This window comes from Carettochelys insculpta, chromosome 14, assembly GCF_033958435.1.
Source record: "Carettochelys insculpta isolate YL-2023 chromosome 14, ASM3395843v1, whole genome shotgun sequence".
Taxonomy (NCBI): Eukaryota; Metazoa; Chordata; order Testudines; family Carettochelyidae; genus Carettochelys; species Carettochelys insculpta.
The window spans coordinates 6,250,057-6,276,102 of NC_134150.1; the positions used below are offsets into that span (position 1 = coordinate 6,250,057).

The 26,046-nt window shown below is 41.9% G+C and overlaps 1 protein-coding gene across 4 annotated transcripts in view; it reads left to right on the forward strand.

Moving 5' to 3' along the window:
* The window catches only part of CBFB (core-binding factor subunit beta), a 79,469-nt gene that overhangs the window by 40,161 nt on the left and 13,262 nt on the right, over nucleotides 1-26,046 (forward strand). For 2 of the 4 annotated variants that reach the window (XM_075008511.1, XM_075008508.1), the window contains 2 exons: nucleotides 4,178-4,294; nucleotides 14,105-14,200. In XM_075008511.1, coding sequence (XP_074864612.1) covers nucleotides 4,178-4,294; nucleotides 14,105-14,200 — 213 coding nt within the window. Of the gene's footprint in view, nucleotides 1-4,177; nucleotides 4,295-14,104; nucleotides 14,232-16,976; nucleotides 17,062-26,046 lie in introns of those variants that run through there. The other 2 variants (XM_075008509.1, XM_075008510.1) reach the window with 2 other exon arrangements.

The window sequence follows — 26,046 nt, forward strand, 5'->3', positions numbered from 1 at the left end:
CACCCCCAGCCTGTGTTGTCCACATGACAGTGCCGTAGTTAACGATGCAGAAGACGTGACAGTGTGGGGAGTGCTCCACTTACTGCAGCACAGCTTTTGCCTTTTGGGAGGGAGGGAGCATTTACCACCTTGTTCACTTGCCATCATAGGCACAGCCAAAGAGTGGATTTGGTGACTGCAGCAAGTGCTACACAACTTACAGCCCAAACCTTTTGTGGTTGATCAGTACAGTTGATTGGAAAGATTGGGGAGGCTTGGTGAAAGAGGGCCCTTTTGTGGGTTGGGAAAGGTTGCTAGCTTTGTAGTGCTTTTGTTTTTTAAAAAATCATATTTTAAAGAGGCTATGCAGTGTCCTAAGTTACTGAGGCTCTGGCCACACTGCAGCCAAATTTTGAAATGCGAACTTTCAAAAATTACTATTTGAAAACTCGCACTTTGAAATAGAGGCCACATGCAAAAAGTGGATCAAGTCATGGATCTGCTCTTCTGAAAAACTTCTCTGTGCTTTTGAAATAGAGCAACTGCACAGCCCTTGGCTCTCTTTCAAAAGAACAGAGCTGGAAATGGCATGGACGGGGTCACATGGCTGACAAGCCCTTCTGGACCTGTGGCCAGCCACTCCCTTAAAGGGTTGCTTGCAAACCCCCTCCTTGTGCACACGTGGGGGGCTGCTAGGCTATCTGCAGCACATGCACAGAGCAGAGCAGAGCTCAGCCAACACCCAAACGCCCACTATGGATCACCATTAGCTCCCCACTGGGGAGCTGCTCCAGGCTGTGGCCAGCCTGATGGCTGTTCTCCTCCTGGCCATCCAGCAGTGGCTCCAGATGGCTAGCCGCCTCTCCGCTTTCCTGAGGTGCCCTTGCATGCTGCAAGGTGTGCACTCCTAGATCTGACAGCGCCTGTGGCGGTATCCCACCAGCAGTGAGTGGTGGGATCGGTTCACCCTGGGGGAGTGGGATGACAAACGGTGCCTCTGGGATTTTGGAATGACCAAGGCCATGAGGTTCATGGAGCTCTGCCACTGGCTTAAACCCACCCTGCAGTACTAGAATAGGGTGGCCAATTTGGAGTGGGCAAGGCCACCATTGGGGTTGTCTTCCTTTCAAGTAATCCAGCCTGGGTCATGCACCCATCACAGGGATGGGAGCTTGGGAGGCAACGGGAGGGGGCCAAGTGAGAGGATGGGGCGTCCCATAGCACCCCACCACGTGCTAAGGGCCGCATTTGCCCTCCATCCTGTGCAGGTTGTCGGTGAAATAAACACCATCCTCCTGTGCCAGGTCATCCGTGTCGGGGACCTTGATGCCACCATCACAGGCTTCACCGATCTGGGGTTCCCAAACTGCTTTGGGGCATTTGATGGGACCCATATAACCATGCGGGCCCCGCACCACAACGCTGGAGGATACATAAACCACAAGGGTCGCTCCCAGTCGCATTTCGAAAGAGCCGCGCATTTTGAAATTTATTTTTGATGAAAAATGCTAGTGTGGCCCCGGCCTGAGAAAAGGTTATTCCCGTTTGGTGTTTGATCTTAGCAGTGTTTTTTTTAGCAAAAATGAAAAACAAACACACACTAAATTGGGGTTCTGGCAGCTAGTACAGGTACCGGCAAGTATCAGCACTGGATCTCCAACCTTCACTGCCAGAGCCTTCGTTTGCTCCTGGTGCGTGCTTGATCCTAGCCTCTTTTTGAGTTCCAGCCCTGGTTCTTTGCCTCCAATCATCAAATCTGACAGCAAGGTTGGCTTCTGACTTTTGACCCTGATTCTGGCTTGCCTCTGGCTGTGGTGCCTGGCAGTTGCCTCTAGTGCTGACCTGGACATTTTTTCCCAACCTAGATGCCTGTTTGGCGTGCTACACCTTGTTCCTTTTATGACTTGTTAGGCCAGACATTCTGGTCCATAATAGTCTCTTGTTGGAAAAAGGAGATCAAAAGTTGCTGGCCTTTCCCATGAAAAGAATATGCTTTCTCTTCCTGGGACCCCTACAGGATCTCCACAAAGAGCAGGCTCTGCATAACTTCTGCAGGATCCGTTGTTACCTTACCGCACTTTGTCTTGGATCCAGACATGGGCACTTACCAGGAGAAAGATAGAGGATGAAGAAGGGATGGAGCACAGAGGCCTGTGGTTTGATGCATGCCATCTTTGGGTCCTCATGCTGTGGATGTGTTCCCAATTCCTGATTGTTGACCAGCATTTTTGGGGTCAGTGGCCTTATTAGGGGTTACCTCAAGAAATCAGCTGCTCTCTGAACAGTGAGGAGATAATATTTCATTTGCCAAGGATCTGGCAGCTCAGAGGTTCTCTGGCCTGACTCCTCCAGATCCATCAACATTGCAGGCAGTGATGCCTGAAATACTGCTTGAAGAAGAAAAGAAGAGCCTTTCACCCAGTATTCTGTTTCCTTGTTGCTGCTTCTAGGAGTAGAATATCCCTACCCATTTTGAATGGGTTGTTAGAGCTGAAGATATCTGTGTGGTATGCTGTTGCCTCTTGCCAGCCTGTCCCCAAAAAGGCTAACAAGTTATATGAAATGCCCATTGAGCAGTTTCTTATTTCATATTCACTGTCCGTGCCACTCACTGATGATGGCTACTCACAGCAACAGGTCATGATGTAGACAATCTCATTCCACCCCGACTGATAAAGAAGGGTGGGAGAAGGGAAGTCTGGGCAGAGGGGATTTTCCCAACATTTAGGCTCGTGTGGACAGGCCACATGTCAGGAAAGCCCCTCCCAGCAGAACTGTCGGCTGGAGATATGCAAATATGTTGAACAATTTGCATATCTTTTGCTGACAGTTTGCAGTTTAGACAAACTTAGACTGAAATTCTTTTTGTGCCTCATGGAAGGACCATATGGTATTTTGTATTTATGGAAGGGCAATTTTTTTTTATAAAGATATCACTGACTTGGCTGTGACTTCTGTTAGGACAGAGAAAAAGAACTCAGGAATGACTTTATATTCTTAATCTACAAAAAAATAGAATTGCATCACAGGGAGGTCCACAAACATCTGCTGAAATTGGAGCTTATGATGGACAGATAAAAGCTATCCACCTTAGTTCTTCTGCTTTCCTTCCACCACATTTAAACTTTTACTCAGAGTAAAATCTGTCTACAGAGCAGGCCAGTATTCTGTACTAACTGCAGAGAGTTGCTTAATGTTTTCATGAATTGCACCACACTGCTCTGCTGAGCAGTTTAAAAAGTCAGCAAATGTAAGTTGTCAAAACCTTTTAACACAGTATCCATTTCTTTTTAAATTTCCTGTGAGGAGATTAATCTCTGCTCTTTGGAGAGGGAAATACTTTAACTTTAAATCACAATATTGCATACCATTATGTAGACTGTAGAATCTCTAGTGGCAATTAGTTTATTATGACTGTAAGGTACCATGCAAAGTATGGTTCAGTGGAAATATTTAAGCCCTGTCATTTTTCAGTTTACCTTTAACAGATATTAGAAAACATAAAACATAGGCTTCCTCAGTCTTCTGTAAATTAAGACATTACTTTGTGCCCCACAAAGTCTTTGTGGTTTGGATATTGTATTACATTAAGCGCTGACTTTTTTTAAGTCTTCATTTCTTTATTTTAGGCTTGAAAAGGAAGAGATGTTGGTATTTATTCTTTTAGTATTAAGAAAAATACATTTGTAACAAAAGCAAAATAAAACTCCCTCTGAGAGTAGAGAAGCATTTTGTCTAATACTTGTCTTATACTTTAAAACAAATTTATTATAAATGTGACATTTGTGATAATATGCTTTGTTTATCTAATCTAAAAATAAATAACATCAAATAAATGAACATGAGAGGTAGTCTGACAAGAAACAAAAGTGATTTTAAATATAAGAAATAACAAAATTCTTGCCAAACACTGATTTATAAAAAGCGAAATTAATTCCAGTATGTGTAGTATGAAAAATACAATGTCAGGATTATTGATGATTAGTATTTTACATATTTTTTATTAAAATGTAGTTGGTTGTGGGGAAAAAACAGTTCAGTTGAACGTCAAGCTACCAGTTCAGAAACTTTTTGTGTAATGTAGTATTGCTTTGTATCAGAATAGTAGTTACAGAAAGATGTTTAAAAATACATGCAGTAAACATTTGTATATGCAAACACTTTGGAACTCAGATGCATGTGCTTGATTCTATTTCAGGTGTACTTAAAGGCACCTATGATTTTGAATGGTGTCTGTGTTATCTGGAAAGGCTGGATAGATCTTCAGAGATTGGATGGTATGGGCTGCCTGGAATTTGATGACGAGAGAGCACAGGTAAGGCAGTGTTTAACTCTTGCGGGCAACCCAGGTAGTGAATCTGTAATAAGTGTGTAACCCTTTTCCTTCCTCCCTGGGTTACTCAGGAGCAGGCAATACTCACTTGTGTGCCTCTGCGCCTGATGGGTTTAATAGTAAAAGAGATCCCGAGTGTCCCATGGTGATGTTGGATAGTTGGGAATCCCCTTTCTAACCTGGATTTCTAAAGGTATGTAAAATTATGGTGCCTCGACCCAGCTGATCTCTGTACACACTTACTGGTGTGTCCTGGGAACCTCCTGGAATATTTACTCCCGTTGTAATCTGGGTTTAACTCCGAAACAGCAGTTATAAATAGTATATATCTAAGAGACCAAATTAGAATTAATACACAACTTTATTTAACTTAAGGGAACAGGGTTACAGACTAAACCTGAATAAAATCAGTTAACAATATGCCCATAAATAAATAAAACTAGTATAACTAGCATGTACACTGCTGTCAGTAGACACCCTGGAAGCTCATTCCAATTGAATATTGCCCAACATTTCCTTTTTTTAAACCAAGTGAACATTTTAATCTTACTACTTTTCTTTTACGTTCTCTTATGGCAGCTAACTCTGCTTTGTATAGATATGATATAGATGACTTCTTTATTTCACCCCAGAAGTGATTAATTTAAGAGGATAAGTGGTCTCAGTGCATATTACATACAGCATAGGAGCAATTTTATAGTATGGTGCCCAGTTTGCACCACCTCCAGCCCTGGCAGAGCTTCAGGTGTGGGTCCTGTATGTTCCCTCAGAAAGATGTTGCCTCACCTTCATGGCCTCTTCCCGCCCAGGGCCCCTGGTCCCCTGTGCACAGCCCCTTCCCCTGCAGCACGCACCTCCCGCCCTGCAAGCCAATAAAAATCAGCTCACGTGCCGGTGGTTGCCAACCCTGCTTTAGTTAAACCACCACTGAGAGGCAGTAAACAAGTCAGCAGAAGAATTCAGCCATTGATCTAAATGCACATACACCAGAGGTTAGATCAGCCTAATGATGATGCTCAGGATGTGCAGTTTTTCACAGGCCTGAGAGACATAGCTGGATTAATCTAAATTTTACATGTAAACCTGGTGAGAGGAAAGAATCAGTCTAGTACCTTTATTCTTTGAGTGACTTTAGAGAACCCTCAGTGCCAGCTAGAACACACAGTTGGATACAGGGTCTACACAGCCATTCGTCAACTGAAATGTATAACTTAAAAAAGGATTTTGTAGAACGTTCCAGTTTCTAAAGGTTCAGAGTGAAAGAGGGATTTTTGAGCCTAGCTATTGCAGCGTCAGGAATTGTTGATTTACTGTATTGGAATCCCATGGCCCTAAGTGCTGTACAAACACACAGCAAGACAGTTCCTACCCCCAGACTGCTTGCAGTCTAAGCAGACAAGGCCTGCAGTGCTTGCAAGGGAGGCATTGTGTCTTGCCCAAGGTCACAGCAGGGCAGTGGCTGAGTCATAACAGGAAATCTGTTTTGTGACTGGTCGTCCAGTGTTTTAACAACTAAGATAATGCTGCATCCCAACATCAGGTCTTCATTTAGATCCAGTGTCGATTTTCAAAGATGATAAACAAAACAAACAAAAAAAAATTCACTGGGTATCTTCCTCCTCCTTAATGAGAGACAATCACACAGAGGAATGCAGTGTTCTGATAAGCTGTGAGACAGCACAGCCTGCCACAAAAGCAGGTCAACAGTGAGAGGTAGTAAGACTAGGCCAGGACACATCCCAACCTCTGGACAGGTCAGAAACGTGTTTACAAGGTTTAACAAGAAGTGCAGAGTCCTGCACTTAAGACATAAGAATTCCAAACACTGCTACAGGTTGGGGACTGACTGACACACCATCCTACGGCAGTTCTGCAGAAAGGGACCTGTGAACTACAGGAAATGAGGCAACAATGTGCCTTTTTAGCCAAGAAAGCTAATGGCATGTTGGACTGTATTAGTAGGGGCACTGTCAGCAGTGATTATTCCCCTTTATTCGACACTGGTAAGGTCTCATCTAGAATACTGTGTCCAAATTCTGGGTCCCTATTACAAAAAGCACGTGGACGCATTGTAGAGAGCCCAGAAAGGGGCAAAAATAGTTAGGAAGCTGGAGCACATGACTTATGAGGAGAGTCTGAGGAATTTAGGCTTATTTATAGTCTACAGAGGAGAAGAGCGGGGCGGGGGGCAGGATTTGATAGGAGCTTTCAAACAATGAAAGGGGATTACAAAGAGGATGAAGAGAGGTTTTTTTCAGTGGTGATGGCAGAACAAGGAGCAATTGTCTCGAGTTGCAGTGGGAGACGTCTGTGTTGGATATTAGGAAAAAGTATTTCACCAGGAGGGTGGTGAAGAACTGGAAAGGTTATCTAGAGAGGTGATGGAATCTCCATCCCTAGAGGTTTTTAAGTCCTGGCTTGACAAGGTCGTGTCTGGGATGACTAGTTGGGATTGGGGTGACAGGTAGACGGACGGATTGTGGCAGTTTCCCCTGAGCTCAGTGAGTCAAAAGGGCTGAGGCCTCCCAGCAGCTGCTACCACCACCAGAGCACAGGCAGCTCACAAGGAGATGGGGTGGGTGACAGTGCTGCATGCTCCAGGAGACAAGGGCTACATCTACACGTGAAGCCAACATCGAAATAGCTTATTTCGATGTAGCAACATCAAAATACGCTATTTCGATGAGTAACGTCTACACGTCCTCCAGGGCTGGCAACGTCGATGTTCAACTTCGACGTTGCGTGGCACCACATCGAAATAGGCGCTGCGAGGGAACGTCTACACGCCAAAGTAGCACACATCGAAATAAGGGTGCCAGGCACAGCTGCAGACAGGGTCACAGGGCGGACTCAACAGCAAGCCGCTCCCTTAAAGGGCCCCTCCCAGACACAGTTGCACTAAACAACACAAGATCCACAGAGCCTACAACTGGTTGCAGACCCTGTGCCTGCAGCATGGATCCCCAGCTGCCGCAGCAGCAGCCAGAAGCCCTGGGCTAAGGGCTGCTGCCCACGGTGACCATAGAGCCCTGCAGGGGCTGGAGAGAGAGCATCTCTCAACCCCTCAGCTGATGGCCGCCATGGCGGACCCCGCTATTTCGAAGTTGCGGGACGCGCAACGACTACACGGTCCCTACTTCGACGTTGAACGTCGAAGTAGGGCGCTATTCCTATCCCCTCATGGGGTTAGCGACTTCGATGTCTCGCCGCCTAATGTCGAAGTTAACTTCGAAATAGCGCCCAGCGCGTGTAGCCGTGATGGGTGCTATTTCGAAGTTAGTGCCGCTACTTCGAAGTAGCATGCACGTGTAGACACGGCTAAGGAGTGCTGACTGCTCTCAGCCCCACACCTTCCAGGAGCACAGAGCTGCTCCCACTGCCATTTCTACCTGACTGTTGCCCTGGGGCCTGGCAAGTGTCTCAGCCCCCCTGGTATTCAGGCTCTTATGAAAAGTTTTGCTTGTTCTGCTCATTGATGCTTTGTATTTAGTTACTAGGCACACTGTCTTTGTTGTAAAAACAAGGGCCTGTTTTAGCTAATTTTAGGTGGGGGGGGCTGTTTTGTGGGTGGTTTTTTGTTTTTTTTTTTTTTGCATTTTACATTTTTCCAGGATGAAACTTAACTTTTTTAGCTACCACTCCACATCTATTGTCTATAAAAGTGTTCAGTGAATATTAATTTAACTTACTTCATAGTGCGCATCAGTAGCCTGAATGCAGAATTTTATATATTTAGTAAAATGTTAACCTTGAATTTTTTTCCTCCAGGCATTGATGAGGCAGCCTTTCAGCCATCAGCATGCATACATATATACATACATAGTCTGGATATCAGCAGATTTTTTTCTCTCCCTACTCTGAAGTTTTAATTTGTGTTTTATTCTGGGTTGGTTGGTTAGTTAATATTCTGTCCGAAGCTGGAGCATAAAGAAGTTATACAGATTCATGTTCTAATTTGCTTATTGAACAATATCCTTCCAAAGCCTAAAAGAGTTCAGGTAACTTGTGGTCACTTGTCACCTTTTGAAACCTTGACTTCCAACCTGAAACAGAGATTCTGACTGAAAAGATGGCATAATTATTTAATTATTTTTGTTCCCATGGAGCCTTTCAGAACTGCCATTGCTTAACTGCTTAGAATTATAGAACTATAGAATAATTAGAATTATATTGTTTTCCACCCTTTTATCTCAACAAATGCTTTAAAAAGTGTGTGTATGTATTTTATATAGTATATAAAATTGTCTCTCTTGGCAGTCACTCGAGAATGAGTAGGATATCTTCCTGTCACCCTCCTATTTATGAGTCCTTTTGTGGCTGATCAGCCTGATTCTGGACCTGTAGATCTTATCACAGAAGGGGCAGGTGTTGGTGGCTGTTGGAGGGGCATGGGGTAGTTTTTGCTGCTCTTTTCTTCTTCTCCACGTCCGCACTGAGGTGGGACCACTCAAATTGTGCCACCCCCTCATGAATTACCACTCTCCACTAGGGGATGGTCCTGGGCAGAGTTCTCCCAAGTCTCGACACCAGTGCTACACTGTTTTACGTGTGCCTTCAGCATGTTCCTGTATCACTTCCTCTGGCCCCCAGTGCTGCTCTGTTCTTCCTTCAACTCCAAAAGCAGAATCTGTTTTGGATCAGACATCTGGACCATGTGACCAATCCAGCCAAGTTGTTGGTGAATGATAATGGCTTCAGTGCTGGTCATGTTCGACTCTTCCAGGACACTAGTGTTCATGTACCTATCCTCCCAAGAGATCCATAGGATTCTCCTGAGGCAGAGTTAATGATATTGTTCAAGTGCTTTCAGATGCCGCTTATATGTTGTTCAGGTTTCATATGCATACAGTAGCATTGGAATAACCTCTGTGCGGTATACAACAAGCTTTGTCTCAGCATAGATGTCCCGGTTTTCAAAGACCCTTTGTCTCAGGTGGGTGAAAGCAGAGCTTGCACAGCCCAGATGATGCTGGGTTTCTGTGTTAATGTTGATTATAGCGGAAAGATAACTTCCAAGGTATGAGAAATGCTCCATGTTTTCCAGCAGTTCTCTGTTGACTCCATTGACTTCCCCATTGGTGAGGGTTAATGGAGCATCTGAGTACCTTTGACTTTCAGTGTGAGGCTGAGATTCTTGTATGTTTTGGTGAAGGCGCTTAAGATGGTAGAAAGAGCAGCAACTGTGTTGTCTGCGTATTGTAGCTCCATGATCAAGGTCATAGAGGTCTTGCTTTTAACCTTCAGTCTCCTGAGATTGAAAACCTTCCCATTTGTTCTTTACACAGTCTTCACGCCATCTGGAAGCTTGCCACCAATGAGACGAAGGGTCATGGCAGTGAGGATGCAGAACAGTAGTGGGGCAATGTCATACTCTTGTTTGACTCCCATTTTTATCTCAAAGGGGTTGCCATTGGATCCATTGTTGCTCAATACTGTGGCAGTCATGTTGTCATGAAGCAGCCTCAAGATACTAATGATTTTTTGGGGCAGATGATCTTTGAAAAGATGGGCCACAGGTCGTTACGCTGAGTCAAACGCTTTGATTGGGTTGATGAAACTCATGTATAAAGCTTGGTTTTGTTCATGACATTTTTTTTTTGCAATTGCTGCATGGTGAAGATCATGTCCCCTGTTCCTCAGAATGCTCTGAAGCCACACTGGGATTCTAGGAGAATTTCTTCTGAGTTTGGCAGGAGTCGGTTTCCAAGGATTCAAGCTATGATTTCCCCTGCCATTGCCAGGAGGGAGATGCCACAATAGTTTTCCATAGTCCAACTTGTCACCTTTCTTGAAGAGACTGTTAATCAGCTTATCTCTGAACTCTCAAGGCATCTGCTCCCTATCCCAGACCTTGAGAATCAGGAGGTGGAGTTGTTTATGGAGCTCTGGACTGCTGCCTTTGAAGACTTTGGTGGGGATTCCATCTGGGCCAATTGCCTTATTGTACTTCTTCACTTTGATTACAGCTTGGACCTTAGGATAGGAGGTGTTGCACCCACTGAGGAACAATCTTGCTGTGGGATTTGTTCAAGGGATTCTGGGACCATGGTGGAGGGGCAAGAGCTCATTTAGTGCCCCCTCAAGGAAGAAGCAAATGCTTAATTGTCTTTCAAGAGCTGGGTACAATCCTTGGATCTCAAGGGATTGATTCCATGGCTTCTTGATCAATAAACAGCTTTAGTGTCATTGAAGAAGGCTCTTGTATCATTGATGTCTGTGAGATGCTGGAGTTCTTGCACCCTCTCAGTCCACCATTGGTTTTTCAGAGTCCTTGTTTTATGTTGGACTTCTGCCTGGGCCTTGGCATACGCTTCTCTATTCATTGTGCAATTGATGTCACTTTGCCAGGCTCTAAAGGCTTTCCTTTTCGCCTTAATCAGACATTCAGTTTCCGTGTTGTTCTCATCAAACCTGTCCTCATGCTTTCTGGACTGGTACCCAGTGGTTTCTCCACATTCTCCGATGATGGCATTTTTCAGTTGACACCAGTATTCTTCCACATCTTCAGAGTGTACTGTCGGCAGCTTCCTTTGGAGCGCTATCTGGAAGTCACTTCGTCTGAGGGTTCCTTCGTTGTGTACATTGATCTTTCGTTGGACCAGTTTCTTCTGAGCTTTCCTTTTGGTGATAATCCTAATTGCCATCGTGGATCGAGCAAGGCAGTGATCGGTCCAGCAGTCGTCAGCACTAGTCATTGTATGTGTGAGAATGACATCACATCCATCTCAAGCATGGACAATGACACAGTCTATGAAATGCCAGTGCTTTGATCGAAGATGTTGCCATGAAGTCTGAAGTTTGTTTTTCTGGGGGAAGATGATGTTGGTGATGACAAACTCATGTTCCATGCATTTTGTGAGGAGGAGCGCTCCACTGGAGATGTTGTGGCTGACTCCTCCTTTCCCAGTGGTAGACTGCCAAAGGTCGACATCTCTTCCGAACCTGTCATTCAAATCCCCCAAGAGAATAATCTTGTCTTTGGGAATGTCTTTCAAGACTGTGTCCAGCTGGGTGTAGACCTTCTCCTTCACATCATCTGTGGCATCTAGAGTTGGTGCATGAGCACTGATGACAGTTGCCTGTTGGTTTTTGGCAGGCTTCAAGCGGAGAGTTATGAGATGCTCGTGGTTGCCAACAGTAACTTCAGACAGAATCTTTGTCACTTCATTCTTGATGGCAAATCCTACTCCACAAATTAGTTTTTCTTCCTTTGGGGTTCCATTCCAGGAAAAGATTTACCCTCCTCCTCCTTTCAGCTTACCTTCTGGACTATGTGTTTCTTCCAGGACAGCTATATCAATATTGAATCATCACAGTTTGTGGGCAATAACTGCTGTGCATTTTTCAGGTTGCCCACTGTCTGGGTTGTCCACTGGAGTTTGAATGTTCCACATTCCAAAGTTTTCCTTTGGATTTTGACTGCATAGAGGTGAACCCACTGGCTGCGGTCATCCAGTCAGGGGGTTGACGTGGACTGTGTTTAAGGCACATTTTCTAGCTCCCTCCCCATATGGGGTGAGCAGAGCAGATCCTAAACAGGCCTGCTCAGTCATGGATGCAGCAGCTGACCCACTCTACCATCTCAGTCCTTGAAACAGAACTACTGATACATACATCCTCTGCCTATGTGCTGGTCCATGACTGAAAGCTTTCAGATTTCACATTCCTGCTCCTGTAGCCATTCGCCAGTTGCTGTAGGGTTTTAGTTTATGTGAGTAGTACATAGAGGAAGACACACTGTATGTGACTTCTTTTAACGTGGGTGACTTGCACTGTAAGCCACCACATGATCCTTCACAGATAGAAGGCCCAGGTCCAACGGTATTCATCCATGATGATTGGGAGTCTCCTATCTGCTGCAGCCTTCACAGCCATTGTAGCATTGCCCTTGCTATCCTCCGCATGTTCTGCTGTTAAGGACTTTGAGAATTGTTCTTTGTCTGGACCCCTTCCCATTGACCTTGCCGCCATGGGTGACCCTTCCAGGAGTTACAAGACTCCCTACAGCGTCGCTGTTGGGTTCATTGGAACACAGAAGCCCACTCACCATAGCACGGTGACGATCTGAAGAATGGGACAAAGATAAATAGCTTTCCAGTTACCATATGTTTATTAAAGAGTCCCTTTGGGGGCATTTCTTTTTGTTAGTACAAACATATGCATCTACATATGCATAACTATATTTTGAAAAGGTTTAAGCTATCTTTGAAAACTTGTTTTTCCCCTTGGTTTTGCTTGGCTTAAAATTTTGCTATTTCTCATTTAAAAATCAATTTTCGTTAAAATTAATAAAGAAGAATAGAATTCCTGGCAAAACGATATTTTTGCTGCAGCTGTAATCATTGCCCTTTGATAGATCTTTCTGGGGACTGAGTGATAATATATTGATTGCCACATGTTTGTGTTAAACTGTGTTAGGTCACAAGGGAGGCTCTTTTGCATCATTTCACAAAGTAGCTTTAGGGTATAGGATAGTGCTTGAGGCAGGAAAAGCAATTTGACGTTCTCTTAGACTAGAGACATGCTAAGTTAATGCACTTAGTCCCTTGGCGTATAAAAATTGAGTTCTTGGGAGTGGAACATTTTTGTCCTCTATAAATCAAGGCTAACATTTCTGTTTTTTTAAAGAGAGAGACCTGCTTGAAAAATAACTTGATAGTTGTGCAATCTACGATTACTGTGACTGGAAAAAAGATTTTTTCATTTTTGTCTTTTTCATTGTTCACCTGTATGGACAACACCTTTCTTGTTGATTCTTAGAAGCATCGGTGGAAGAAACAGAACTTCACCTTTTTATTTTAAATTAGTCAGTTTAGAATAATTTGTAGAAAACATATCCCTTTACATAGAGTGTATATGCAGGTAATATTGGCTCAACATAAAACTTAAATTCAAAATGTTATCGTTTTAACAGAAAATGTTAAATAGCTTTTGTGAAAACAATTAAATTACGATTATTGTCCATTGTTTGTGTTGTAACGATGTACTAAAATCTGCTGGGGCTTTATTTGTTTTCAAAACATTCAAGTGCACTGATTCCAATGGGATGGATGCACGTACATTTGTGTACACAATGATGGGGAGGATAAATGTTTTTCTTGCTTTTTACACTTCCTATACGATTTTGTACCTCAGGTGATACACTAACAGATGAAAATATTCATTATATGTCAGATTATTCTATAAATGAAAAGTGATGAAGTATATTATTGTTAACCAGTTATATTTGCTGTAGAGCATAAATTTGAATATTAAGAACCTAATTATTTAATTTGCAGTCATCATTAATTTGTTTAGTTCCATTAGTGATCTCCACTAGGATTAAAAAAAATACAGTAAGATCCTGTCTGTATTTGAAAACTTAACTGTAGAATTACCATGAATAAATTCTGCGTGATTCATAATTCAATTTTACAGAACTTTGTAATCTTTCAAGATCAAGACTGAAAACTATTGCCTCTAACATAAGATTAGAGTTTTCCTTTAAACTTCTTAAGAAATCGAGTCAGGCTCCGCCTTGAAACAATATTTTCTTTATAAAGCAGTTCTGCTCTATAAAGTGGCATTGCATGGCTCCAGATTTGTCTACCAGTTGCTCAGCTTACATGTGAATGGATATCTTGTCTAACTGAAAAACCCACACATTAATTCGTCAGTCTAAAAGTCAAACTCGGTTCTTTCTGGCTTCCGTGTCATCATTAGTAATAGACTTTAGAAGTCAGATTTTCTCCACCATTCCCTTTGGATAACCTTGTTCTTAAACTATCATTTGTGTGTCTTCTGGTTTGGTAGCAGGAGGATGCATTGGCACAACAAGCCTTTGAAGAAGCTCGGAGAAGAACTCGTGAATTTGAGGACAGAGACAGGTCTCATCGGGAGGAAATGGAGGTGAGGGTTTCACAGCTGCTGTCAGTAACTGGTTAGTACTTTACCAAAAATCTGGATTGTTTTCTATAACTTGTCTGTCTGTACAATGTTGGGGAGATTCCTGTTTGTTTTAATTTATCTGTTTAAAAAGTTGTAAAGCATGATTTAATCTTCTGCTCGTTATTAAATTTTGAAAAGGCACATGGAACATGTGTCTTATTTGTGTAAATTAAGTTGTTACCATCCTTTTCCCTGGTTGCAGACTCATGACAGGCTGATTTACCCACCACCACCACTCCCTTTTTTCCCCTCCAATGAAATAAATGCTGGCCGCTTTGAAGAGAGCAATTTTAACACTGGTAAAGAGGGTCTTCCACCTTCTGCCTTTTCCACAGGCATTGGAGAGGCCTGGAGACTGCTGCCCCCTCAAGGTTGCACCATTCAGCTCCCCATAATGGCAACATCACTACTCCTCCCTAGCTTTTAGTAGGTTTCTTTCCTGATATCACTTAATGTTGTCTTATCTTGTCTGCCTGGGTTCATGGTCATGCAGAGCTCTGTCTCCTTGCTAAGTTAAAAGGGAAAACGTGGGGAGTGAGGCCAAGAAGGAAGGGCTGGTTCAAAAAGTCCGTTGAGGTGGGCAGCAGGCCTAAGAAGACTGGGGAAGTCAGTAAGCTGAGAGAGAAAAGGGTGTGAAAGCGTAGCTGCACTAGGCTGGTCTCTAAGGAACAGCCATTTAAGAAGACCTCAGGCAGTTCATGTGGTTATTTGGGGAAGGTGTTTTTGCTGTTTCTACTCTAGGAACTTCCAGCACTGCCACAGTGCTGCCAACTCCAAATGTTTAAAACTCAGTCATCAGCCCCTCTATCCCATCAAAGATGACATAGGGTTAAGTCATGAGATTTAAAATAAATGTTGGGTGCTTTTGTTTACCTTCAGGTGCTAGAATCTTTAGGTTCACAATTTCAACCTTCTTTGCAACCATGAGGGGTAGAAAATTACTGGGTGTTTTGTTTTTTGTTTTTGTTTGTTTGTGGGTTGTGTTTATTTTTTTTAGTGAAAAATGAGATTCCGTATCTCTCCAGGGAAGTCTAATGATGGGGTGAATTCACAGGTATAACGAATTCACATGTGCAACGAATTCGGTACGGGAAACATTGAGTTTTCTCAAAGTTGGCAAAAGAGACAGAAGTAACGTCTTGTAAACTGAGCACATTTAATCTGTAGCTGTTAACTTACAGTAAAGGTGAAACATCACCAATGGCAATATTGGTTTCTTTGAGAGTAAGCTACACTTTTGATTAATATCAAAAACAAGGAAATCTTTAAACTTTTCTTTACACTTTCATATGACAAAATCAGCAGAGCTTGGAACCGCTAAACTTTTAACATCTCATCAGTTCTCCTATGGATTTGAGCAATGTCTGTATAAAATTAGAAAATTTCAGACTGCAGTACTGTAATTGAAATAGCTTTAATAGAGACCAGATTCTTGTTAGAGAGAGCGAGAGAGAGAAATCTTACAAGACTCCACACACCCCTACCCAAAGGAGAGGCGCCAGTTCTTTGGAAGTATTCATCTAGAACTTGGCAGCATATGAAAATGATCACAGATTTTGTTCTTTATTTATACAGCTTTCTTTCTTAGCTAGATGTTTGCTTATTAAAGTCTCTATGAAGGTTATTTTTCAAATATAACAAAGGGTACGCATTGCCAAAGAATGATCTCTGTACAAGGCATTTGAACAGTTTGACTATTTTAAGTTAATAAAGAGAATATATTATTTTTTACAAACAGTAAGGTTAGGCACAGTGGTACTTCTGTAAACAAAATATAGAGATGGCAATGGCTACAGTGTAATTAAACTTTTGGTAGAATAATCAAATACATTTGAGCCTCTCTAATCCGGATGTCCCTGACCTGGGAACACCCATGGTTTGGACCTTGGCAGGGAGAGGAGGAAGCAGCTCAGCGCACTGTTGTTCCCTCTCCCCTCCATTTGGAGAATGGCAGTGCAGAGAAGTGCTCATCTGGAGGCTTTTCCCATGCCACTCCCATAGTAGGGGGTGGGCCTGGTAATGGCAGGGGGCACGAAGTCACAGGTGTCCTTGCGAGCAGAGCGCCAAGTAAGCGCTCCAGCCCCACACCTCCATCCCCCTCATACCCCCTACTTTCCAGACCCTGCACCCTCCCTCCCTCTCAGACTCCGCACCTCCCCTCCCAGCATGCTTTTGCACCCCCTCTCCTCCCAGACCCCCCATATGTTTTGCTGTCTGTTACACGTTAAATAAAAATGCAGTACTTTGCAAAGTGATTTTATTTTCACTTTCATTTCAAAAAGTGCACATGAACACGTGGTCCAGAAATTTCCTTAATCTGACATAACCTATTTCTCAAGGTAGCTGAATTAAAGACGTTCAAGCGTACTAGAAAATAGTAGTAACAGAAAAGCAGTTTTGTTTTGTTTTTTTAAAATCTGTTTACACACACACAAATCATAAAAGATTTTTAGAAAATACAGTCTTGGACATACTGTATCATCTTCCTGTGTTTTCATGTTGTGGTATGTTTTCAATATGGAAGAACCTGGGACTGGGGCTAAGACTGGTATTATTTAACATATTTATTTAAAAAGCAGGAAGCCAAGGTGAATGGTAAGGTGTGAGGTCTGTGGATGATATTTATTTCAGGTACTTAGAGACCAGACAATTTTATGGTTGGACAAAGGAGGTCAGGCAAATTATGGTTGGACAAAAGAGCAGCTATTTGAATTTAGTCTTTGCTGATGTCTTGCAGATGGTAGGAGGCTCTGAGCTGCAAGTTTCTAGTGCTGCTCCTGCTGTCCCCACCCCAGAGGTGTAGCTCTGCATCAGGGAGCTGGTAGGTTGAAGGGCTCTGGAAATTAAGGGATAGTTTCCATGCTGTGTTGACATACTGCAGTATATTTCAATAGAAATTTAACTTGGTATTTTAACTGAACCTGTAATACAGTGCCAGCTAGAAAGACTGAAGAAGAAGAGATTCCAGGGCCTTAGGCTAGTGGAGTCAGAATACTGTGTAAGTAACATGGTCTGTATTTAGTCACGGAAAGCTGTAATCATCTACCTGGTGCTAGCTCTTTAGTGGAGCAGCAGGTACCAAAATGGTCATCTTACAGCAGGGAATTAGGTATAGTTATATGGTCCTGATTGAGCTGTACATAGCTTGCATTTAAGCTTAGTTTTGTTTTGTGGAAAATACAGTTTTATAATGGAAACCATTTTTAAAAGGTTGGGTTCTCATCAGTCTATGACAAAAGTTCAAATTCTAAATTTTTCTCCCGACCCATTCTGTTGTGCATGAGTTTAGCCAGAGATGTTCTGCAAGTCTGACTTTCATGAAACTGAGCTGTGCATAGTTTTCTGAATACACTTCATGCAAAAATAACTCAGTGATTTGAATTTCTTGTTTATGTTTATTTCGTATATCATGGCGGTTCTCTCTTTGTAGCAACACTGCAAGTAAAGAAGCAAAGTTATTTGCTCTTCCCTGAAATAAGCTGGTCTAGCAGTTGGTCTGTTCACTGTCCTATACTAAATATATGCTTGTTTTGAAAATCTAGAATACACTAAGGCGATGATTACACAGAGCCGAACTGCCGGCAGCCGTATGCAAATGAGACGTTTCAAAAATGCAAATGGATGCTCATTTGCATATTCAGTTGCTGACAGAAAAAACAGTGTAAATGTGGTTCTGCCGGCGCTACCCCGCCTTTCTCGGCAGCCTCTTATGTCGTCTGATTTTTTCCAGGGAATGAGCATCCCTTTGCATTTTCAAGACTGCCCATTAGTATACTGCTCCCAGCAGTTTCGGTCAGTGTAACCGTAGCCAAACAGTAACAAATGGGTTTCCAGAATGTCTCTCTGGTAATGCCCCCACAGGATTTTTCTGTTATAGCTCATTCTCACTACTTTGTCTCCATTTTAGTTATATTGTAATTCTTAAATAAATGGTCTTTTAGAGTTGCAAGTTTCACAGTTTAAAGGAACTCACTACATGGTATCTTCCTAATTCTTCCCTCACCCAGTTGGGGGGTGGGGGATCAGAAATTTGAAGGAAATCCTTCTATGTCTACAGCATAAAATCTTAGCTCTGAATCACCTCCATAAAGGTACCAAGGATGTATACAGGCCACCCATGGAGAGGCCATGTGCTTTCCCCAAGAGCTCAAGATCATGATCTGGCTAAGAGCTATTAATTCACATTGGTAATTTGGATTTTATAATTCCTGGTCTGTACTGTTGCCTAGAGTCATCATGATAGCTGTTTCTTTGTTTAAAAGGTAGCATGAAATTGCAGCTTTTTGGCATCATATGCTGAAAATTGAGCTGAACCAGTATCATGTTTTCTGTGGTGAAATGTCAGTTTGAGGGACAATGTGACTTTAAAGAAAAGTTTTTAATATAAAACAGTTAAGATTTTATATTGAAATGAAAGTGTTCTTTTTCTTGGATAGAATCTGAAATGTTTTCTTTTGTTGTATTGCTTAAAGGCTAGTATAGATGTTATAAATATATAATTAGTATTGATTTCTTTGTCGGTCAGTACTTTGTTGCTCACTGTCTTCTAGCTTTCGTTAGAAAATGCTTATATTACAGTATTTCCTGATTTGCAAAAATTGATTTTTTTTCTCTGCATTGCATTCAGCATTGATTGTGTGCAGAACAAAAATTGTTGGGCTTTTTAAATATATGCCCTGTGAAGCACTTGTACATCAGCGGTCTTGAACTGTTTGTGGAACATGGCAAAATGATTATTATATTGTTTGACTATACTTATCTCTTATGTTCTCAGACATTTTTTCAGAAAGTTGTTTGGTTTTATACCGGTTAATTACTGTAAAATAATAACGGTCAGTTATATCATGTGATGGAGTCCCTTAGGTTTGAAAGATCCAATTTGTCATTTGGACCAGACATGTTACCAATATATACTAAGTTGCAGCATGATTGAAGGTTCAGGATGAGCTTGGCTTGGGTTCAAAAGTAGCATAATTTTGGATCTTTGTTGCATTCAGCACTGAAATTCAAAATTCAGCTAATCTAGTAGAAGTTGAACTGTTTGAGTTTTTAGTAAAATAACAGTGCCTTTAGCAAATAGAACCAACAGGAGACACAAAATGGAATCTTGATGGAGGTTGATATTAAATGTTCTATATAAATCTTTCTCAAGAAAACTGCTGAATGTTATATTTCCAATCATTTTAGGAGCTTGTCAGCACATAGTAGAGTCCTTCTAAAAGGAGCCAACTGCCATTCATTGTTTAGTTTTTATTTGGTAATGTAGCTCCATTTTTCATTTGTTATTTACTTGATGCCACAGAATAGTGCCTATCTATTTTTTTTTTATCCCAGTAGTACGTAGCTGCCAAAATACAATTAAGAGTTATATTACAGTTGCCCGTGGAAAGGACTTTTCTGATTATATCTTGATTCATCCTCTCTTTTAGATTTTCTGGTCTCTCCCCAACTCACCTATCCATGGGAAAACTATGCTTTAAACATGGAGATGGTTGAGAGAGATTATATTGTCATATTTGATCATGATTTAATGTAACCAACTTTAAAAACTGTAAATTGTTTTAAATGGTTACTGTATATGTTTTTGTCAACAATTAAAGTATTGTTACCTAAGGCCATGATTTTCCAAAATGGGGTCCTAAAGGTAAGGTCTACAAAAGCTTCAAAAATATTAAATTTAGTAGCTCCAACTGAAATTAGAAGGTGTTCAATGCTTTCGAGAACCAAGCTACCTATTTAAAACCCTATGTAGGGATTTAGGAACCTATCTTTGGGCTTTTACTTTGGAAGAATTGGCTTAAATTTGTACCCATGATGATTTGAATATTTGTTGTGAGCACCCAAAAAACACTGTCAGTATCAGGCCACTGCAGAGTTCTGGGTGCTGTCAAAATAAGTAAACTGGTCTCTGCTTTGAAGAGTTTACTGTATAAGAGGACAAGGCAGACAGTATGTCAGCAAATCTGATACATAACATCATACATCTGATTTACTTAAATAGCCTAAGACTACTGACTGCTTTAGCTTGCAGTACAATGTAGAGCAGACTCCTAGCTGGCTGTCATGGTTCCCCAAGGTCTTCTCTGGCAGCCAAAGTGTTGCTGATGTGCAGCCCTGTCATACCCTTGGATGGCGAAAAGTAGAGTGGACTAAGGCAAGTTGTTCTTATTTTATCTAGCCCAGGCTTCCTCTGCACCAGGGAAATACCAAATTACTTGGGTCTAATAATTTTTTCAGTAATTGTTCCATGGGGTAGGAAGCTTAAAAGTAAATTGTAGTTATGAAACACAATACTGTTGAGGGAAAATTTTATGGACTCTAAAATTGTTCTTTGCTGGTACACTTCCTCTCTCAACCCGTTGTGCCAGTACTTTTGGAGGCATTGGCTAGTTTACTTGAAGAACCTAGGGAGAGCTCTTGGCATGGACAACATGTTGTCTAAAATTCCCTGTGAAATGATTCTGTCGTCCACTCTGCCACACGTGCATGATTCCATCTTGTGTGTGAAGAGGGGAAGTGATCTGTTGTTATCTGTCTGATGCCCAATGGTTCATAACAAACCAGGGCAATCTTGTCGAAGTCCTCTGTCTCCCCTCCTCCAAGTTTTAACCCTCATGTTTTACCCATAGTTTCCCCTGGCTCTCTAGAGAAGGGTTATAGCCTGGGTCAGTTTTGTCAGCAGTCGCCTATGGAAGTCTTTGTTAGGGGATGTTGTAAAGGCCAAGAGTATAACTAGGTTAAAAGAAGAGCTATATAAATTCATGGAGTATAGGTCCATCAATGGCTATTAGCCAGGGTGGACAAGTATGGTGTTCCTAGCATCTGTCTGTCCAAAGCTGGGAATGAGAGGGAGTAGATCAGCTAATTATCTCTTATGTTCATACTCTCTGGGGCACCTGGCACTGGGGCAGATGGACCTTAGGTCTAGCCCAGTATGGTCATTGTCTTTTCTGGGCTGTTCCACTGGGCTAAAGGGAGAATTGTTCACACTGCTCCCCTGGCTCCTTCCTCAAGAATCTCTGAATCCTTAGAGATGCTTCTGTAAGCTCCAACGTGGAAATGAGGTCACAGTGCCAAAGAGATGGTAGGCTTGTGGCTGTAAGGTGGTTCTTTCAGTACTTGCTCATGTCCATTGATTGTGAGTGTATGTGCTCACGGCATACACTAGTGCCAGAAGGTTTTCCCATAGCAGTAGCCATATAGCGAAGCAGTGTGCCATGCATCTCTTGTCCTCCTTCACTTGCCAGCAGGCACATTCAAAATGCAGGGGACCACTGTACATTACTTCTCTCCATTTTGGGTGATCCTGGATGAGTCTCTCTCAAGTGTCATTGTTAATGTTGTACTTCTTTAAGTTATCCTTCAGCAATTCGTTATAATGCTTCTGCTGGCCTCCTGTGTTATGGTACCCTTCGTTCAGCTGAGGGAACAGGATCTGTTCTGGGAAGCAATGGTCTGGCATTTGGACAACATGACCAGTCCAAGACAGTTGCTGACTGAAGATCATTGACTCAAGATTGGATGTCTTTGCCTCTTCCAGAACACTAATGTTAGCATGTCTGTCTTCCCATTTGATCATCAAGCTCTCGTGGAGGCAGTGTTAGCAATGCCCCTCAATACTTTTGTAGTGATGTCTGTAGGGTATTCAAGTTTCAGACCCAAACAACGTTTGGAGAATAACGGCTTGACTGACAAAAAGGCTCATGTCTGTTCAGATAGTGATCTTCAAAAACCCTGTAGCATAAACGAGCAAAGACTGAGCTGACACAGCTCAGTCTGTGTTGAATTTCTGTCTCAGATGAAAGATGACTTCTGAGGTAGAGGAACTGGTACAGTCATCTGCTCCGCCCCAACCTGGCATCTCTCTACCTCGCAGCATGGCTATTGCGTGGCTGAATCGGGAGGGAAATTCTGATCGAGTCCTTCTGGAAAGCCACAAGCCAACAACAGGCAGACTTTTGTGGTGAAGTGGATTGTGTTCTCCGTGTGGGCTATGCAGAAGGGGATTTCCTCTTCTGAGGTCACCATACACGCTATCCTGGACTACATCCTCCATCTGAAACCTAAGTGCTTCTTTTAAGGTTCACTTGGCAGCGATTTTGGCTTTCCTTCCCTTTATTCAGAGCCATTCTGTGTTTTCCCATGTCATGATAAGTGCTTGAGAGGTCTCGAGGCTTTTTGCCCCACACATTCAACCTCCTTTCCCTCAATGGGACCTTAATCTGGTTCTCTCTCGACTTACAGAATCGCCATCCAGAATATTTGCAAGGCTGCACCATGATTTCAGTTCATACATCCAAAGCACACTATGCCATCACACACAAGCCTGAGATGGTGCTGATTCTGGTAGAGGTGTGTTGCGGTAGACCTTTCCTTAAACTCATACCCACTACCAGAGTCACTGCTTGCAGCCATCATCTACGTTGAGTGGACATGAGCAAGCACTTGAAGAGAAGACAGTTACCTGTTTCTGGAACTGGTGGTGTTTGAGATGGGTTGCTCATGTCCATTTAACAACTCACCTTTCTTACCCACTGTGTCTGTGCTTATGGCAAGAAGGAACTGAGGGTGAAGAGAGTCCAGGAGTGCCCTCTACAGCGCGGTATATGTGTGCCACTCCAGGACGTGCTGGAGCCAGTCTCCTCTATGGATAGCGCTAAAGGAAAATCTTCCAGCACTGTCGCATTTGCCGAGCACGTACCTGTGTTGAATGGATATGAGCTACATATCTCAAAAAATGCCAATTATGGAAACAGGTAACTGTGTTTGTCTCTGCATGGATTTATGAGTGATGATAAGGAACATTAAGGTCTTATAGAGCTCATAATACAAGACCCTAATCCTGCAATAAGCCAAATATCCACACAGAGCTTGTTGCAGGATCAGGACCTAAAATGAAACTGCATAAATGGATGTAAGAAACGGTGGGAGGGAAGAAAAGGGTAAGTCTATAATGTATGGTGACGTATTTTTACCTATTTGTACAATTAGTAGTAGTAGTAGCGTCCTTCAGTCTACGTAGACTATGGATCGCGCCCTTCGTAGTTCCGTTTGGCATCCTCATTTGCAGCGTCGGCTGTGACTGTGAAGACCCACACGAGAGTGACAGTCCTTGCTGCATCTGTAACTGGTATCTGTTACCTCCCGTGTTGGTTTAACGCTGTTAGCGATGCTGGAGTACCTCTCCAGGCGCGAGCTTGGGCGATTATTGGGACCCTGGGCTGCCCAGACGCCAGTGTTCCCCTCTCGGCTTTACTGATATAGTCCAAAGGAGAGGATAACCTTTGCGTCTGGTACCAGCTGTAGAAGTTGCCGGGTCAATGCCAGAAGTTGGCACAGCACCGCCTTAGGACTCACCTCCGGACTTTCTGTCAGGGTTTACTCCCTTAGCCTTGCTCTTTTCCAGGATAACCCACAAGGCAGTGGGGCATGGAGAACGTGGGTACAGTCCCACTACCTCTACCTCTAATTTGTACAATTAGATTAGTTATTTTTATTGTAGTAGCCCCTAGGAGTACAAGCTACGGACTAGAGCCCCATTGTATTAGACATCCTACAAACACAGAACAAAAATACGGTCTGTGCTTGTAATCTAACTGGAGAATAGTTGGTTTTGAGTCATCTGTAATATGTTTTTTAGTAATAAGTTAACTTAAGAAAAAAAAATAGTCCGCGCTGTCCTATGCATTGGCGTATACATGTGGTGGAGTTAAATTCTGACAGAGCTGGCCACAGTGACCGTACCAAGGAGTATAGTAGCACAATTCATTCCTAATGCCATTGCGTTTGTTCATCATTGAGAACAATGGGAATTATCTGTTTTAAATTCTCTTTGTATGACTCTATCATAGTACATTCTCTACTCTTATCTCTTCTGTTTATTTTTTTTTCAACATCTGGACCATTTCAATATAAATAACAGTCTAGACTAAGGTATCAAGAAATGTCCTCTGCCGAATAGGTTCCTGTATTTCTTTCAGTCAGTCATACCATCTCCTGCTTTCTTAAGAGGTTTTAAATGGCCTGGTGCCAGTTATAATTCCTTCTGTATTGCAAAAGTGATGCATGGTTTCATGTGCTGAAAACTGAGTGAAGTTCCTTGGGTGTTAGAAACTCCCTGTGTTTGCACAGCATTCACTGTTAAATTTCAGAATTTTTAAAATGAAACTCTCATTGTTAATCATGAAATACTTGGTTCAACAAAGCCTAGGAATTTCAAAAAATCTCTCATTCAAATGTAACTTCAGCATCATGCTGAAAAGTGGAGTTTACAGCCAAAAGATGAGATTTTTTTCCCCCTTCAGATTTAATGAGATTGAGAGTTTCATTTAAACAGAAACTGCATCCATCTTTTTCACTTCAGAAATTATTTTCAGTGTTCAAAAACTCAGACAGCACAATGCTTAATAACAGATCTGTGTGTGGCTCTTTAGTATTTTTAATTTTTGAAATCTGCATCTTGTGACTTATTACTGCAGTCCCATAGGTGAATGCTTATGGTTGTGGAAGCATCTGGTTTAAAATACAGAGGATTTTTGGTGTCCTAGGTTTTAAAATTGGCAAAATTGATTTACATTTGTTATGCTTCTGTGATGGATGATTAATTGAATTGCAGATAGCGTACTATGTGGAGTACTATGTGTACTTTCTGGATGCAATCTTACAGAAAATAGAGGTTCTGTCTTGTGTCAATACTAAAGATCCCATGGCACACTCATAAAAGTTGTAACTTACACCCATGTCCAGGGCCAAAAATGTTCATACTTTTGTCAGTATTATGCAGTGTTCTTGCCATCTTCAGATTGCTTGGTTTCTACTGTCCACCCAAGATTTTGTGTGTGTGTGTGTGTGTGTGTGTGTGTGTGTGTGTGTGTGTGTGTGTAAAATTTATACGGCCCTTTTGTATTCTTAGGGTGTAAAGAACTATCTGGTAATTAATTATTATTTACAGTGGTCGCATGTCTTGGCAGAAGATCCGTGCAAATAAATGGGGTGATTCAGTTGGGCTGAGTAGTCATTTCACTATGTCAGAATTACCTATCTAAATCTCCATTCATTGAAATGTAGTATTACCTCTTTATCCATCTTTACAAGTAAGATAATAAGATACTGAAATGAATGCTTTTCAGTGCACTTAAGCATAATTTGTCATTCTTTTCACTTATTATTTGAAAGGGCAGAGCTGGTCATAGTTCCACAGTGGTTTGTTGAAAAACTACCACTAGCTGTGATGTCATAAATCATATGGATACTTTCATAAATTTAGAGAAAATGTCACATAAGGAAAAACAAAAGCAACCATATGTTTTTACTTTGGAGTCTTCATGGAGAGTTGACAATAAAATTACTGTGGAATTTTTATGAAAAAGAATCTTTTTTCAAGCAGAAGTATGCAGGCAAATGATTTGCTTTTTTTTACCACTAGGTGGGAAAATACGCACTGAAAGTAATTTTAATAACCCAAATTCATCTAAGGTTCTGCATAAAGTCAATCAATATCTTAAATGAAAATCATGCTCCTCTACTTTTTTTTAAACAGAAGGAGATTCTTTGAAAGAAGAAGCAATAATGCATGCTAAAGAGTGTGCCAGTTAGTCTCAATGCTAGTTTGGTATACTTTTTCAAAACTACAAAATTTGTTTTGCAGCCAGAAAAAATATGCATGGCAACTCTCCATTTGTTGGAAGAAAATGTAACAGCAGCCTCATCTACTAAAACTGAATAATTCAATTTGTACCACCATTAACACTATAAAAAGGTTATTCAGTATGAAAAAAATCTTAAAGTATAAATGATCTTCTGTAGTT